The sequence below is a fragment of the Branchiostoma floridae genome, chromosome 7, assembly GCF_000003815.2.
Source record: "Branchiostoma floridae strain S238N-H82 chromosome 7, Bfl_VNyyK, whole genome shotgun sequence".
Lineage (NCBI taxonomy): Eukaryota > Metazoa > Chordata > Leptocardii > Amphioxiformes > Branchiostomatidae > Branchiostoma > Branchiostoma floridae.
In genome coordinates this window covers 12,264,246-12,281,247 of record NC_049985.1, presented here as the reverse complement: position 1 = coordinate 12,281,247, position 17,002 = coordinate 12,264,246, and the positions used below count along the sequence as shown (strand labels likewise).

General features: G+C 40.3%; 2 protein-coding genes across 2 annotated transcripts in view; one reads left to right on the top strand and one right to left on the bottom strand.

The window, feature by feature from the left end:
* LOC118418948 (DNA (cytosine-5)-methyltransferase 1-like) overlaps positions 1 to 12,509 on the top strand; it is a 25,640-nt gene extending 13,131 nt beyond the window's left edge. Inside the window, exons 21-41 of the mRNA XM_035825090.1 lie at positions 1,113 to 1,237; positions 1,831 to 1,936; positions 2,119 to 2,231; positions 2,382 to 2,484; positions 2,688 to 2,755; positions 2,998 to 3,072; positions 3,377 to 3,601; positions 3,971 to 4,044; positions 4,270 to 4,388; positions 4,803 to 4,874; positions 5,027 to 5,150; positions 5,546 to 5,697; positions 6,050 to 6,181; positions 8,031 to 8,233; positions 8,723 to 8,834; positions 9,315 to 9,464; positions 9,848 to 10,014; positions 10,381 to 10,523; positions 11,059 to 11,156; positions 11,363 to 11,479; positions 11,606 to 12,509. Coding sequence (XP_035680983.1) covers positions 1,113 to 1,237; positions 1,831 to 1,936; positions 2,119 to 2,231; positions 2,382 to 2,484; positions 2,688 to 2,755; positions 2,998 to 3,072; positions 3,377 to 3,601; positions 3,971 to 4,044; positions 4,270 to 4,388; positions 4,803 to 4,874; positions 5,027 to 5,150; positions 5,546 to 5,697; positions 6,050 to 6,181; positions 8,031 to 8,233; positions 8,723 to 8,834; positions 9,315 to 9,464; positions 9,848 to 10,014; positions 10,381 to 10,523; positions 11,059 to 11,156; positions 11,363 to 11,479; positions 11,606 to 11,731 — 2,604 coding nt within the window. The 3' untranslated portion in view covers positions 11,732 to 12,509. The remainder of the gene's footprint in view (positions 1 to 1,112; positions 1,238 to 1,830; positions 1,937 to 2,118; positions 2,232 to 2,381; positions 2,485 to 2,687; positions 2,756 to 2,997; positions 3,073 to 3,376; positions 3,602 to 3,970; positions 4,045 to 4,269; positions 4,389 to 4,802; positions 4,875 to 5,026; positions 5,151 to 5,545; positions 5,698 to 6,049; positions 6,182 to 8,030; positions 8,234 to 8,722; positions 8,835 to 9,314; positions 9,465 to 9,847; positions 10,015 to 10,380; positions 10,524 to 11,058; positions 11,157 to 11,362; positions 11,480 to 11,605) is intronic.
* Positions 11,970 to 17,002, bottom strand: LOC118420029 (fucolectin-like). Its single transcript, XM_035826735.1, has 4 exons — positions 16,770 to 17,002; positions 16,111 to 16,346; positions 15,197 to 15,256; positions 11,970 to 14,408 (listed from the first exon to the last, which is right to left on the bottom strand). Exons 1-4 carry the CDS (start codon positions 17,000 to 17,002, stop codon positions 14,155 to 14,157), a joined length of 783 nt encoding a protein of 260 aa, XP_035682628.1. The 3' UTR covers positions 11,970 to 14,154.

The following is a 17,002-nucleotide window of genomic DNA, read 5'->3' as shown; positions in this document are numbered from 1 at the left end:
ATAATCATGCACTTGAGATTGGATGTCGGTTGCCTCTTTTACTCCCGTTTTCAGTTATCGACGACCACCCTCTTCATCAAAATACGTTATATTAAAAAAAACTGTAAGCACAGGGAATCAGCCTTCCGTGATCTGGCCCGGGTATTATTTGTCCAGACATATCTATATGAAAATTTTGGATTTTTGATGCTTAGAAACAGGGCTCTAGCGGCCTAGCCTGTCCGTCAGCCCGTGAAAAAAATTCTGCCAATTTTTTTCCGTCATTGAATAAAAAAATGTCTAACGTTACCTCGTGCGATCGATGTTGCGCCCTCCCGCATCAAAAATTTTTCCGAGACGATAAAATAATGGCGCCATCACACTTTGTGTCTTTTTTCTATTTTGCCCGATGATTTTAGTCAAATTTTTCGAATCGGTGGGGTTTTACAAGGCCTTGCCGTCATTTTCCACGAGCGTGCGTTTGTTCCTGCGACCTCAGGTAACCCCGTTTTCGGCGTGAAATCTTTGGCTGGATTTCTTTTTAAATAGATCAAGAACGTTATACATCACTCGAGGAGGACGATCTGCTGCCTCTTTGGCAGTGATCATTGCCGGTGTAACCTTGAAGCAGTAGCCAGAAAGACGGCGCTGCGATCGACGGTCCGTCTGGGGAGGGGGGCGTGCCGCGCCATGTGCCACGGAGTGCACAGCCGACTCGAGCGACGCTTGACAACAATATTGCGGCCCCTTTTCTGCCGCAAATTTTGTCTTTTTGAAATAAAAGAAATTTTGTATAAATTGTAGGTAAATTTTGTATAAATTGTAAAGGTAGGATTCCTTCGTATAAAGACAGATTTTTAAAAAGATTCCAGATACATTTTGTACACTGGTGGTACAGGTCAGCCTTTCTTTCAGATTTTTTTATGGACGCATTCAGCTGAGCCAAGTGCGTCTTTCCAGAAAAAAATGCGTCCAAAGACGTAAAGACGTATGCCTGGCGGGAACGCTGTGTTATATAGCATCTTTTATATGTTAAAAATAGAAATACACATTTCAAATGTCTGTTTATCATACAATTTACAAAGAGACTGGCAATACAGAAAACATGACTGTGCAGTCCTGATGTGTTGCAGATCGAAACAGGCGACTGCGTGACCGTGACCTCGGAGGACCCCACCAAACCACTGTTCATCGCTCGTGTCATGTACATGTGGGAGGACAGTGGGGGGGACATGATGTGTCATGTGGGCTGGTTCTGGTGAGAACAGGGCTGGTGCATTTTGTGTACCGTAGATAAATAAAAAATAGTGCAGAAGGGTGTTTGTCACATTTGTGGAATGATTGGACAGGATCCTGGAAAAGTCATCTTTGTTGATACTACAATGCTAAACTTTCATCCAACACAAAGGTATACACAGGTCCAATTTGCAACGACCTTCTTCAGGATCAATACAGATGACCAATCACTTAAGAATGTTAACATGCGATACATGTAGTTACAGACAAGTGATCTTATTAACTTGTTAACTTGTACAAGAGTAGAAGAGGAAGAGTTAAGCACATCTTGAATAGAGGATTGTCCTGTGCATTCCTTCTGTTGACAGTCTGAGGAAGTATGAAGTAGGTGTGTCAAACAGGACCATCCCTACAGTCATATACATGTAGTTTATCTGACTTGCAGTGTAGAGAACTGCCTCAACTGCACAGTTTTTGTACAATTAGTCATTTTGGTTAAATGTTTTTGTTGTCCTGTTGAAATAGGCACACAACACAGATTGCTATGCTGTTGTTAACATAGCTTAAAGTTTTACCTTTTAGAGGAAAAACGTGACCTTGCACTTTGTCCTGTAGCCGAGGCTCAGACACAGTCCTGGGTGAGACATCAGACCCACTGGAGGTGTTCCTGGTGGATGAGTGTGAGGACATCCTGATACAGTTTGTCAAGTTCAAATGCAAGGTACGGTTTCCTGCTGATGTCCATCTACATTCCTTACAGTTGCTTTTAGGACATACTTGTAGTTACTGTCAAGGACATTTTTACTTTGTTATCACAGCAATGTTCCATGGCGTTCTGTACTACTTTTGAAGATGTAGTTTTAAAATGTTGCTAGTGTCGATGAGATCTTTGTCTTCTTCCAGGTGATCCTTAAGACGTTCGACAAAGACTGGTTCAGTCATGGGGGAGTGGAGGACCCAGACTCTGACTATCCCATCAAGGAGGATGACGGCAGAACTTTCTTCTGTCAGAAATGGTATGGCTTAGCTTTCATAGTCTTGTATGTCTTGTATGTGGTGAATGCGCAAACTTGTAGACTTGTGTTGTATTATATATAGTGTATATGATAAAGTATAACCAAACATATTCAAAAGTTTTGTAACAGTTGAATCTCTGTGATGTTAAGGTATGATCCTGACCTGGCCAGGTTTGAGGACCCACCAGTTCTAGAGGAGGGTAGCGGACACAAGTTCTGTCCACTCTGTCTCAGGCTTGACCACAGCAGAAAGGTACATCTTTGGGCCTTTATGTTTTTAATTACATGCTGTCAGATTGTGATAACTGCGTGAAAACATAAAGTTAGAACATTTTTCCTCATAGCCTTTGAAGCAATGTCTGCAGTACTAAAGTTGCTTAGATTTGAACTTCCTGTACATAATACAAAAAAAATGTATGTCAAATATGTAATGTTTCCTGTAAATTTTGTCTGCAGTCAGAGATTCCCATCGTTGGTGAACAACTAGACGATACAATGGGGGATGACAACAAAGTCTACTATAGGTAAGAATTTTATACTACTTACGTCGTTAATGTTTGTTGGTACATGACATATGTTATCAAGCTTTTTCTGATTTATTGATTAAGCATGTTAAGTTTTTGTCTTGCTCAGTTGAAAACTAAAGCTGGCTTGTGGTAGTTTCTACAAAAGTTTTGATAATTTTTAAGTGCTACAGCCTTAGCAGAATTCCTTCAAAAACAGTTGTTTTATTATTTATCTTACTTGTCATTTTCTCTCTTAATAGTTTATGCCAGAAGGGTGGACTGGAGTACAAGATTGGTGATGATGTGTTTCTGCTACCTGACTCATTCTCTTTCAGGTAAGCTTATTTTTCCTGCTGTTGTACTGTATCACAGATTAGACTTGTATGTTGACATCTTTTCACAAACGTTTTAGGAGTAAGGGACATAAATTTGCGTGTCTGTCAAAACCTAGATGCTTCTTGTAATTATTAGCTTGTTCAGATGTTAAGGAATTTTTTTAAATTTCAAAGTTTGAAACATGGGAGAGTGTAAAATATGGATTGGAAAATAATATTTTAGAGCAGATTATTTTAAGCTACTAAAAACTAAACTTTAACAATTCTGTGCACACTAAATGATTTCGTTTATTGCACCTTTCAGTGTGAAAGTGAAGAACTCAACAAAGAAGGCAAGCAAGAAAGACAACTATGATGAGGACCTGTATCCCGAGTACTACCGTAAGAGAGGTGATTACGTGAAGGGAAGCAACGAGGAGTGTCCGGAACCGTTCCGCATCGGTCGCATCATCAGCATCTACTGTAAGCGTACGGTTAGCGGGATCATCAACACTCACGATGTGCGACTCAGGGTCACCAAGTTCTACAGGTATACAATGTTGTTCATACTTTCCCGTAGACTACCTTTCCCAAGGACACCCAAAGTCTCAGCCTGGAGTGCCAGGAGACAAAGCCATGACTTCTTGATCTCGTGTCTGCCAGTGTAAGCACTCTGCGATTCGACGCCACCTTCTTTATGATAAACGGTAATGTCTAAATCTCTAGTTATGGTCAATCTGTATGTATAATTTCATGTCATTGCTGTTAACAGTGCAAGCATGAAGTCTGAAATGGAGATAAATATTATATAGGTGCATATTTTAATCATAGTTCAAGGTGTTCTGTAACATGTAGTTGGAGATACAGTATTCTACTGTAAAGCATGGTATTTTTTTACTGTGAATGTTGTGTTTTGCAGGCCAGAGAACACTCACAAAGGGAAGGCAGGGAGCCACCACACTGACCTGAACATGCTATACTGGAGTGATGAAGGTAAAAATAACGTAATGCCATGATTTTATGTGTTTGATTCTTTAAAGCCAGTAAAACTCATGATCATGGAGACATCTTCTTGTAAAACTGTGACAGAAGGATTTATTTTTGTGTTCCACTTTTACATAATCTAATTCCAACTATATTTCAGCTTAATGTTGGACAATGTGTATGTAGAGGGATTGTTACTGTGAGTCTGATTGAATGTAAATGCCCCACAAACAGAGGCAGTGGTGGACTTCATGTCGGTCCAAGGGAAGTGTCAGGTTGTGTATGGTGAGGACCTGGATGTCAGTGTGGAAGACTGGTCCAGCAAAGGCTTGCACAGGTTTTACTTCAATGAGGTAAGGTATTCATGTACATTGTAGCTGTGCCTCCTAGAGAGATAGCAAAGAACTGCAATTAAAGTTAGAAACTTGTGTTAAAACTTTGTGGATACTTGTTTGCTTTTGATGACATTGTTGTAGGTTTTGATAGAAAAAGATACCACAGGGATCTCATTAGGATTTTTTTGCAGTGTAGTGGGCATCTGAGGTCATTGAAGCCATGTGGCAAATTTATTGAAAAGAAGCATTTTTTTTACCTTTGTTACAAAACAACAGAGACTCTCCCTACGCTTCTTATAAAAGTCACAGCATAGGGGCCCCTACGGTGGCAAAAACCCTGCATCAGTGCCCACAAGTAGTGAGTAATATGAGAAGAATCATATTTTTGTGTGTGTGTGTGTACAGACTTTAATTTGTATGAATGCATTACAGGCATACAACACTGAAAGTAAACAGTTTGAAGAACCACCCAACAAAGCCAGGAGCGGAGGAAAGAAGGCCAAGGTAAAAAGATAATCAGATTCTTCATAATAGTACAATTGTTGAAATGTCATGTCAGAACTTTGAGAGAGCCAGATGCTTTTTGCAAGATCTGTGTGGAATATTGATAGTCTACCTGTTGTTACATACACTGTATATGATGTTTCTTTCTTTAGGGTAAGGGAAAAGGCAAAGGTAAAGGGAAGGGCAAGTCTAGTGAGGCTGAGTCTAAGGAACAACAACCACCAAGTCCTGCATTCACCAAGCTGCGCATGTTGGATGTGTTTGCTGGTTGTGGTGGTAAGTGTTGTTTAAGGCCCTGTCACACCACCAGAAGGTTTCTGAATTAAAACGTTTTTGGCCAATCTCTAAAATCTTGCTTTGTTTGAGAGAACACCAAACACCGTGCGTAGTACTGCAGAAAATGTAATTTAGAGCTCTCAAACTGATTCCTGGTTAGAGACAGCCATAATAGTTATCTACTAAACAAATAAATAAGATAATGATTTTGACATGATCTTAATGTTCAACATCTCAAACCTCCTTAAAAGAAATATACTGCTACATAATCTGATGATTCATGGTTCAAGCATTTCCATGTGTAGTACACATACATGTACATGTAACATGCAATACTGTTGTTGAAGAAAGTACTAGCTCTACATGTACTGACTAGCCTGTTCCACCATGTGCAGGCCTGTCTGAAGGATTCCACCAGGCAGGGATAGCGGACAGTAAGTGGGCTGTGGAGGTGATGGAGCCTGCTGCCCAGGCTTACAGGCTTAACAACCCGGACTGTACCGTCTTCACAGACGACTGTAACATACTGCTCAAGCTGGTCATGGAGGTGGGTACAACTAGAAGTATAAATATTATGTTTTAAGGCTCGTTTTTGAGTTGCACTTTTGCTACAGATAACTCGCTTGAGAACTAATCAGATAAGTACAGTATAGTATAGATTACTAAGCTGTTTGATATGGGAGGAGCTTTTAATCTGAGTTGTTTCTATGACCTTTGACTTCCACATGAGAAAAGATATTTTGAGTTAAAACTTATATTAAGTAACAAAACTAACCATGCTAACTGCTATGTGAATCAAGTTATTTCCAGTTTCAAAAATTAATTTTCTTACTTGAGAACTAATCAAACTAAGAATGGTATAAGATTTCCAAACAAAGTTTTATGGCATTTTTTTGCAGGGAGCAACCACCAACTCTACAGGGCAGAGACTGCCCCAGAAGGGGGATGTGGAGTTGCTGTGTGGGGGGCCGCCATGCCAAGGCTTCAGCGGGATGAACAGGTTCAACTCCAGACAGTACTCACAGTTCAAGGTCAGTTGTGAATAACAATTATTGTGGTAATTTTGATTGTGAAAATGTTAAAGAAAGACATGTATTTACAGCTTACTTATTATGTTGACTGTCAACCAAAATGTTCTGTATCTGTATCTAGATAGCCAGTACAACCACCATTCAATTTAACACACCAGCTTCGCAGGCACTTGTAATGCCTGACTTTTGCACATCTATCTGCAAGCATTCTTAAAAACTGTCCAGAGAAGATGCCCCTACTGTGCTTGCTAATAACTAATTCCACTCTACGAAAGTTCTGGGATTAATTTTTTTGAGATAGGGGGGAGGGCCATGTTAATTTTTTTGAAAGAATTGTTAATACAGTATTATTTTTTGTTTGATATCTTGACATGGCCCTAACACCGATAAAATAAGCCTTCTGAATAGCCTAAAATGCAAGAGCTTCCGGGGGGCTTCGCCCCCTAGGTCCCCAAAAATGGCGCTGCCCTGGACCAGCGTTCCCGCCAGGCATACGTCATTCCGTCTTCGGACTCATTTTTTTTCTGGAAAGACGCACTCGGCTCGGCTGAGTTTCCCCAAATATTAAAGTTACAAAAGCGGTGCAAGGTAAATATGTGAAGAATCCAAAACTATACACTTTATTTCTTATTTACAACATTTCTTTTGTTTCAAAAAGACAAAATGTGCGGCAGAAAAGGGGCCACAATATTGCGTTGATCGAGTCGGCTGTGCACTGGCATTGGCGTCCGTGGCACATGGCGCGGCACGCTCCCCTCCCCAGACAGACTGTCGATCGCAGCGCCTAGCACGTCTTTTCTGGCGACTCCTTCAAGGCTACACCGGCACTGATCACTGCCAAAGACGCAGCAGATCGCCCTCCTTGGTCTAATGTATAACGATCTTGGTCTATGTAAAAAGAAATCCAGCCAAAGATTTCACGCCGAAAACGGGGTTACCTGAGGTCGCAGGAAACAAACGCACTCTCGTGGAAAATGACGGCGCGGCCTTGTAAAACCTGACAGATTCGATAAATTTGAGTAAAATCATCGGGCAAAATAGAAAAAAAAAACCACAAGGTCTGATGGCGCCGTTATTCTATCCTTTGGAAAAACTACTAGCATTTGATGCGGGAGGGCGCAACATCGATCGCACGAGGTTAGACATTTTTTATTCAATGCCGGAAAAAAATTGGCAGAATTTTTCCATGGTCTGACGAACTCACTGGCTAGAGCCCTGTTTGGAAGCACCAAAAACCCAAAATTTTCATATAGACATGACTAGACAAATAATACCCGGGCCAGATCACGGACTGCTGATTCCGCGTGCTCATAGTTATAACGTATTTTGGTGGAGAGGGCGGACGTCGATTACTGAAAAATGGGAGTAAAAAAGGCAACCGGCATCCAATCTCAAGGGCATAATTTTCTTCACAAATTGCAGGAAATTCTGTTTTAGAGGGTTTGAAAATCCAAATTTTCCCGGGGTAGCATGCCCCCGGACCCCTGCCCCGACGCTGTGAAAAAATCCTGGCGAGAACACTGGGCTATACCAGTTGGACGCCGGGCGCCCTTGTGCCCTGACATCTATATTAAGATTATTTTATCGGTTGTTTTTCTACCCGTTTAATGATGCCTTTCGGGGGGAGGGCCATGTTGATTTTTTTTAGGTGGAGGGGGAGGGTCACCTTAATTTTTTTTGAGATGGGGGGGAGGGCCATGAAAATTTTTTTTGATCGGACTTCCAATGCACCAGCCCTCCCCCCCTGATAAATATCGTACGGTCCCTAACTGGTGCTTGAAGGTATGTTGGCATGTATACTAAATTTTTTTGTTTCATTTGAATGAATTTTATTCTTGACATTTTCTAGAATTCCTTGGTGGTATCCTTCCTGAGCTACTGCGACTTCTACCGCCCAAAGTTCTTCCTGTTGGAGAACGTGCGTAACTTCGTGTCCTTCAAGAGCTCCATGGTGCTGAAGCTGACCTTGCGGTGTCTGATCCGCATGGGGTACCAGTGTACCTTCGGGGTCCTTCAGGCCGGGAACTACGGCGTGGCACAAACACGACGCAGGTATGTCTACTAGAGATCCGTCGTGGAATACAGTAATGTAAAACACTGAGTGATGAACACAATGCCATTCAATGATACTAAGCCCCGTTACTTTCAAGGCCATAGATTCAAAAGTGTCCTAGAATGATCAAATCAAGGACATTGTCAAATGCCAACTCGGAAAGCTTGGATCACTTTTTACCACTGGTCCCTGTCCCCCATTAGAGTTCGTAACAAGTTGAAGACAATTCAATCTCTACAATTGGATAATATCTGGAGATAACTTTCAGACATATCTAATAAGCTCATTCACTCATCTTCAGCATCACTTACAATTACATGTAGGTGTAGATATTGTTTCTTAACAGTATTTTTCAGGTCGTGTCTCTAAATTGCTACTATAACAGTTTGAAGATGGAGTCCATCAGTGTAATAGGTAGGAGAGTTTTCCATGTTTTGCCTGTAAGGTTTTTAAGTCGGGTCTTGCCATTCCCTCCCTGTCCGATCCAGGGCCATCATCTTGGCAGCAGCACCAGGAGAGAAGCTGCCCATGTACCCAGAACCTCAGCACGTCTTCTCTCCCAGGGCCTGCCAGCTCAGTGTCATGGTGGATGAGAAGAAGGTGCGGCCACTTCTCAAGTTTTTATAGCATGTGTGCAAACAGGGCTTGATGTACTGGATACATATGCACTTTTGTGCACCTAAAATTGGAGCTATTCACCTAGTTTAGTGTACAGCTGCATATACTCAACATTTTAAGTCCAAAACAAAAAGTAAAACCTTTACTTGAAAGTTTAAACTTTGAAGTTAGATACCTAATTTCAGATTCAAGTTTTGAAGAGGGGCAGTACTTTTTATTTTTTGTAGGCAGGTTTGGCTGACATTCTACTTTGTTGTATGTTTTGCATTCCCATTTTTTCTGTTCACCTGGTTAGAAGCACTAGTGCATTTATGCTTTAAAATTAATTTCAAGCCCGGCAAAGAAGACCAACCTTATTATTACATGCAAAATATTCATTTTTCTACCTTGAAAAGGGGAAACAATACACCTTTCTTGAACTTTCAGAATTGTGTCATAATAACTGTGTTTTTTTTACTCCAGTACAACTCCAACACCCAGTGGAGGCAGTCTGCACCGTACCGTACCATAACCATTCGCGACACCATGTCAGACCTGCCTTCCATCCGAAATGGACACTCAGCCACAGAGATCTCCTACGATGGGGAACCAAGGTCCTACTTCCAGAAGATTGTAAGTTCCACTTTCTTTGAGATTTCAGTGAAGCTATGAAAAGAAACTGTTCTGATTTTGAAAGAGCATAAAAACTTCATATCAGAACTTTACAGCCTTGAGGGCATCAGTATGATATTGCTTAAGGGTTTTTCAAAATGAAGGTCATTGATGATATTTATTCCAAGAAAGGCAATGTGGAAATTATTGGAGTTAAAATTTTGTTGTGTAACTATGTATCCTTGGGCACACTGTTTCATTAGTCTTGTGCATACTGTTTTACTGCTGCATGTTGGATTTAATTACACCCAAAGTAATTGCTGCAAATACAGTATCCGTATAGCTTGTATAGCTGCCCTTTGCGCTATCACAGAATTGTTTTCTTATTGATTTGTAATCAATAGATTCGGGGGAACCAGTACCAGCCGATCTTACGGGACCACATCTGTAAGGACATGAACGCGCTGGTGGAGGCACGTATGCGCCACGTCCCGCTGGCCCCGGGCTCCGACTGGAGAGACCTTCCTAACATTGTGGTCAGGCTGTCTGATGGCTCCTCCTCAAAATTATTGTAAGTGTACCCTCTAGCCACAAAAGTGGCTAGTCAATTTTGAGTGTCAAGGGTATCCGAGGGTGATTTCCAATATAGGACTCAAATACATAATACATATGTAGTTTGTGGCAGGCGGCAGTTAAGCAGATACTAATTATGCAAATAAGTCCCTAATTTGCATAATTAATTTGAAAGTGTCCTAATCTTCTTAGTGCGTGTAGTAAATGATTGGGCTGTCAACACTGTGACCTGTGTACGTTAGTGAAAGGTGTACATAAGCAAGCATAAATTATGCAAATGTGAAAGTCATTTGCATAATCAGAATATTTCATGGAGGTATGAGGTCTCCGAACTCTTGTTGGATTTTGTTTTGTGCCCATGCAGGCAGTACACCCATGAAGACAAGAAGAACGGCACCAGTTCTACGGGAGCGTTGCGTGGCGTGTGTTCTTGTGCGGAGGGCACGGCCTGCGACCAGAATGACAGGCAGTTTAACACTCTCATCCCCTGGTGCCTACCTCACACAGGTGATTATTCAGGGAAAACTGGTTGACAGCTTGTTGTTGAAAAGCAGTTGTTCCTTTTGCCACCTTTGCCTATGTAGTAAGGCCATGTTGATTTGATTATATGGATGATATCCACGCGCATGAAATTTCCTTCTTTCCCCCAAAAAAGAACTTTTCAACCATGATGTAAAACAGCTGCAAAATGAACAAATGTATGCGATAGATTTTGAAAGAACATCCCAGAATACATGTACCAAGGTCATAGAATAGACCTTTTTTGGGCCAAATTTCTTTTATTCACATGCTTGCATCAGTTTTTGGGTTCCCAGCAAATGTATACTAGTAAGGCAGGGCCCGGTCACATTTGTTTTATGCGGCAGGTTTACAGCAACTGAAGGAATTCTTTGGGAATGTGTTGTACAAAATTCAGTGATCTTCGTTCTGTTGTAGCCTTGCCAACCATTCTATGACAAAAGAATGGTTAACAATGTATATTGTATGATCAATGCGACTATGCCATAAAAGCACAAGTGATATTTTATGTTTGTTATTTTAGGAAACCGCCACAACCACTGGGCAGGTCTGTACGGCAGGCTGGAGTGGGATGGCTTCTTCAGCACCACGGTCACCAACCCTGAACCAATGGGCAAACAGGTACCATAAAAAAAGGACAATAATCATTTCAGAAAGGTTACATTATACATCACAACAGCTTGCAGTTTTAACTTGTGATGATGTAGATGATGTCAATGACAGTTTTGTACTTTTGGAATATATTTGAAAATTCAGCTCGTTAGGGAAACTTAACAGATGGTACCTACAGTGCATAGCTTGACCTTCTGTCCATGTTAACTGTCTAGGGTCGCGTCCTCCATCCAGAGCAACATCGTGTGGTGAGCGTGCGAGAGTGCGCCCGGTCCCAGGGCTTCCCCGACACTTACCGTTTCTATGGTAGCATCTTGGACAAGCACAGACAGGTTGGTGCCTTTGTTTCATGCAGATTTGTGCATTACTGTTTTTGCTGCAAAAACTTAAGATACTGCATTATGCAGGTTATTAGTATGTATGTTTTCTCATTTTGATCATGGCTCCTTTTCTCTCAGGTTGGAAATGCTGTGCCGCCCCCCATGGCAGCTGCCATTGGCAGGGAGATTAAGAAGTGTTTGGAAGACAAGGCCAAGAAGGAAACACAGACGGGAGAAACAAAACCTGTTTCAATGGAAGCTTGATAAGAATCAGTGTTAACCTTCTTGCATCATGAGGGCCATATATTTAATGTACTACTTGGACCAAAGGCTTACATTCATTTTATCTGTACGTTGTAGAATTTTAATGAATTCATTTGTCAGTTTGCCAGTGTTTTCTGAATTAATTTTGTATTTAGAATGATGGCTAGAACTGATGATTTAGTGAAATTTTGGCTATTTTAACATGTTTCAATAAAGCTGTTTGACTGTAGTCTATTCATTGATAATGTATGATTTCAGGATGTTTTATATTGTGCACAGATTCTATTGTTACAAACATCAAAGCAATCAATTATTCACAACAGGGACATGAGCCTCTGATCACGTCTATTCCATCATTTATAAGTATTTCTCGCAACATTCAATGTAAAGGCAGCATTTGTTGTAGCATTGCATTGCTCACAATGTACATTTTTAGGACCAGTAGAAGACACAATGTACATTTTCCTTATTAACATTCCTCCTAAGGTAGCAGTTGGCAGTAAATTATCACTGCCATTTGACATTGTTGATGTTTTAGAAATATAATCTTACAGATTAAAAGCATTTTGTAGTGCTAACTTGGAAAGGGGATAAACAATTTAAAATTTCAGACTCAATGTTCCAAAAAATGTTTATAACCAATTATCAATGGAAAAATGGACTAATTATCGATTGGATGAAGTATTTTATGTTTATTTTGTTATGTCTATGTCATTTGCATTGAGTGAGCTTTGTGGCAATTTTATGGTTAGCAACAAATAAAACATTACAGCTGTCAGCATTTGCACATGTCCTTGATTTTGGTTGATAGCAGCACATCACCAATCATATAGATTTGCATCATGAAGATTTATCTGTTAAGTCATCTTTAGAAAACGGATCACAGCTGCACATAACAGGTAAATATAACAGCTACACATCTAATCTACCAATGGTTATACTTTGTAAAGATGATGAATAAAAATTGCAATTGATCACCAATATTATTTTTTTTGCATTTGAGATGAATAAAAAAATAGAAGTAGAACCAACAAAAATGGCATTTCAGTTTTTTAATGTTACAGACTAAAGCAAATATAGCAGCTTATAAACTAAGTTGAATACAATATTTTAAGATTGATCCCATGATTATAATTATCAATAAGAATGACAAAAAAGTTGCACACCAACATGGTTGGGTACCGCAAAACGTTTTTGGTCCGAATATACTGTACCTGAAAAAAATCAGTGACGGGATTCTGGACTGATTGCAAAATTAACGGATTATATTGAGTGGTGTCAATGCATTTCATAACTTTCCGGGTCCAAGAAAATAATAACATGAGTATAGTTATATTCCTCTCTACCAAGTTTCTACATTCAAACTAGGTAGTTAATAGAGGCAGTTAACCTTGTTTACAAGAAGATATGATTTTAAAGTGCCAGCGGGATACTCCAACCAACAGATTCCTTAGTTTGTAGTGAAATGGAGCATTGTTTTGAGTATTGCCCTTTCTGAAGTTTTCAGACAATCAGGTTGAGGTCTAGACCTGGACCTGATCATCTGAACCTGAATCAGACCTGTACCACAATTTTCTGCATCAGTACCCACCCCCACACACCAACTATGTTACATTTTTGTTTATTACATCCTTACAAATATTTATTTATTATTTGTGTTAAAATTTCTATGTCTCGTATCAAGAACATAGTTAAGAAGAATCCTAATAACATAGTCATTGAATCAATAGAAGTGACAAAAAATCTGCACAGCACCAATATTACATATTTGCAAACTAATAGAACTATGTGTGTCAATCATGGTATTTAATATGCAGATATAGGTTATGTTAGTAACATAATCATTGACTGCATTATTGTGCAGGGATGCATGTACTTTGTGGTGCCCGGTATAAAATAAAACAATAACCACGTGACCTCGTCATTTGAATTCTGAATAACACTGCTGTAGCCAGCCTGTAGGGCATGAAAATTCTATGCGCTAACTTAATGTGTTAGAACAAAGTTCTTGCTCTGTACTATGTTGTCACAGGTTAACTTAGTGACATAACCACATCAAAGAGGTTAATACAAAATAAATAAAATACATGATTTTGCCTAAGGCCTGCTGTGCGCCCACAAAAGACTTTGGGATTGGAACCAGACTCATACAGTGCCGACCGAGTCGTATGTAACCATCCTTGCACCCTTGCTGATTGTGTCCGACAACTGAAACAGGTACACCAGAGCTATAGCCATCGTTCTTGCAAAATTGTTACTCCTATCGCGAGGGACTGGTGATAAACATCACCAGTGTTGCTTTTTTTATATGAAAGGTTGGAAAGCAGTATTTTCTTGTTCAGGTATAGTTGATTAGTCATCAAACATTATTGATTGATAAGATGGTGTTAGATTATGGAGTAGATGTTGTAGAAGTGACAGAATCAGACCTTACCACATACGGGTACGTCACAAATCTCATATCTCGTGCTGGGATCCGTGGTGAAGCACCAAACTTCGGTCCAGTCTTCAGTCTTCCGGCAGTAGTTCTCCTCCAGCCCGGATAGAGGAAATTTTGCAGTTGAGTAATAGTGGTCATGTGGTGTCTGACTGTCCCAGCGCTGACAGGTCTTACCTGTTTCAGTCATAGAGACTGTTCCTCGGTAGGATGCTCCATCTCCCATCCGACATACCAGTTCTGATAGATAAAATAGATATTAAAGAAAATAGTATCAAGCACGCATCTTGGAAACATGCTATATCATGGCATACCTATATGCTACACTTAACATAAACATACTATCTAGCATCTGTCTAGATAACTGCGGGAAAGGTCACATGTATCGACATACTCATAGCAAGTAGACGAGATCCGGTTTTTGCTCGCCCGTCCCTTTTTCTTGCAGGCCGGGGTAGATTCTTGCTCTCCCTATCGTTCGAACCTTCGTACTTGTGTGGCTAGGCGATGACGTCACTGTTTGTGATCTATTCCCATGTTTTGGTAGTCTTTGAACCGTGCGGCATTTTTTGACTCTCGTTCCCAGCATTGTAAGGATCACTCTACTCACTAATGGTTGACAATACCATGAGAACGAGACCTATACCCCGGATGACGGTAGTATATTGCGTATCAATAACCTGGGTTATGGGGAAAAGGGAGCCTTCTGATTGGTCGACGTCGTCGGGCCATATGATAATGTCTAATAATGTCCACATCTACTTTACTCCTAAATGCCACAAAAATGAAATTTCCATTATTTGTCAACATTTACTTAACCTGAAAATAGCACAGGAATGACATCTACTATTAGCCAGTATGGAATTATAGTACTTTATATTTAAATATTTATGCAGTGGGGATTTGATTTTTCAATTTTATGACCTTTTGACATGAATGCATAACACCATGTTTTGTTGACTTTATTGAAAAGAAAAATCAAACCTTATTGTTAGATACTGAAGGAAAGTAATATCATTTGCACTTACCTGACGAGATTTTGTAGAGGTTCGGTGCAGAATTGTCGAGTAACATTGGGGCACAACGACCTGATTGGTGAGGAACACGCGTGAATTACATTTTAATTTGCATACATGATTTCAATTTGTTGAACTTTAATATTACATTGATTTGCATAGATAATTTATATTTCCGATGTTACCTGTCTCTTCCAGTAGTGATGAATTACATTATTTGGATACGATAACTTCACAATAAGTCCATACAACTGAAGTGATACAGAGGAGCAGTGTAATCAAGTCAATGAGTCAGGTTTTGCCGATGCAACGGCTCAGATTTTCAAAAGAATCCTATTATTAGCGCTGCAGTATCGCATCCTCACCCTCCAAGAATGCCAAAATAGTGGAAAGAATAGCACTTATGAATTGTTCAGTAGGTGAGTTGCACTCGGCCATCTTTTTATGACTGTTTAGATTACATTTTTATGAGACTTGTACCCCGGTCATTTCTTTCCGCTTCAAAATTATTGATTTAGGGCTTTTGTTTGCTATTTTCATACAAACAATGCATAATCTGGGCTTCTGTTGCCTGGCATTTTTACCGAAAGATTTGAAATCCAGTAGGTACGATGTTGAGTCAAAACGTAATGCCTTAACCTAAAGTTGTGCAAAATTTCAACTCTTTCGATTAAAAGGTGAGCCTATTTTAGAATCACTTGCGTTACCTTTTGATAACCCTTGTAGACTCTAATATTGGCCCAGAATTGAGGGACATTAGTCGCCAAAAGGTCAATAAAACCGCTAGCGGATAGGGGAAAATCGTTACAAAAATGGCAACGTCGCCACGATAATTTGTCGCCAATAGCACACAGTCCAGTGCGACATCAGATCAGCGTCCTTTGAATACACCGTAACAATGTAAAGTGAACGTAGCGAAGGCCTACCCAAAAATACTTGGACTTCACACAGGGTCAGTACTCGGGAGGGTCCAGGAAGACGGACGCCCACATAGCGACCCTTCATCCCCGGACAGGAGACGGAAATGGACGGCTGGTTCAGGTTGATTTGATGATCACCTCCACACCTGGGGTTCGTGCTGACCTGGTCGGAATCCCCGATGTGGATGTTGAAGGGGTTGATTCTTTCCGGACAAACGTCTTGGCGGTTGAAGATGAGTACCCTGTAGATGTTGACAATGGCAATGATACTTTATTATCATCGTTATTTTTCAACATAATCTGTATCAATGATAACAGGTGTATGTACAAAAATAACATTAACGAGAGAATAAGAATTTACGTTGTATGAAAAATCGATCTCCACTTAACAGATCATTAACTGACACAATGAAGATGAAACAGATTATCGATTAACTTTAAAGACTACAAATCAACTATGGAGATTTGAAATTAGGTTCATGTGTGTCATGTGTGTGTGTGTATGTGTGCGCGCATATGTGTCTGTAAGTGTGTTCGTGTGTATTTGTGGTGTGTGTATACATGTTACGTGTGTGTGTGCATGTGCATGTGTTTGTGTATATTCTGATTGCTTATGTACATATATTCTGATGACTGGTATTTACATATAAAAGCTCTGCACGTACCTGTCAATCACATATGATTGACCAAGATCCACCCACCAGCTCGCGTTAGTCTCTCCCGGAGAGTCTACAGTGTGTGTACAGGAACCATGATGGTAGTTGGTATCGGTGTTCCCGTCTACGGCAAGACTGGCATTCCCCTCGGTAGGTTTGTACTCGCTTGTTTGGAACGCTGTCTTTCCCAGTGCAACATTGACTCCTGGTGCAGACGAGAGATCTATCATCAGCAGTGTCAT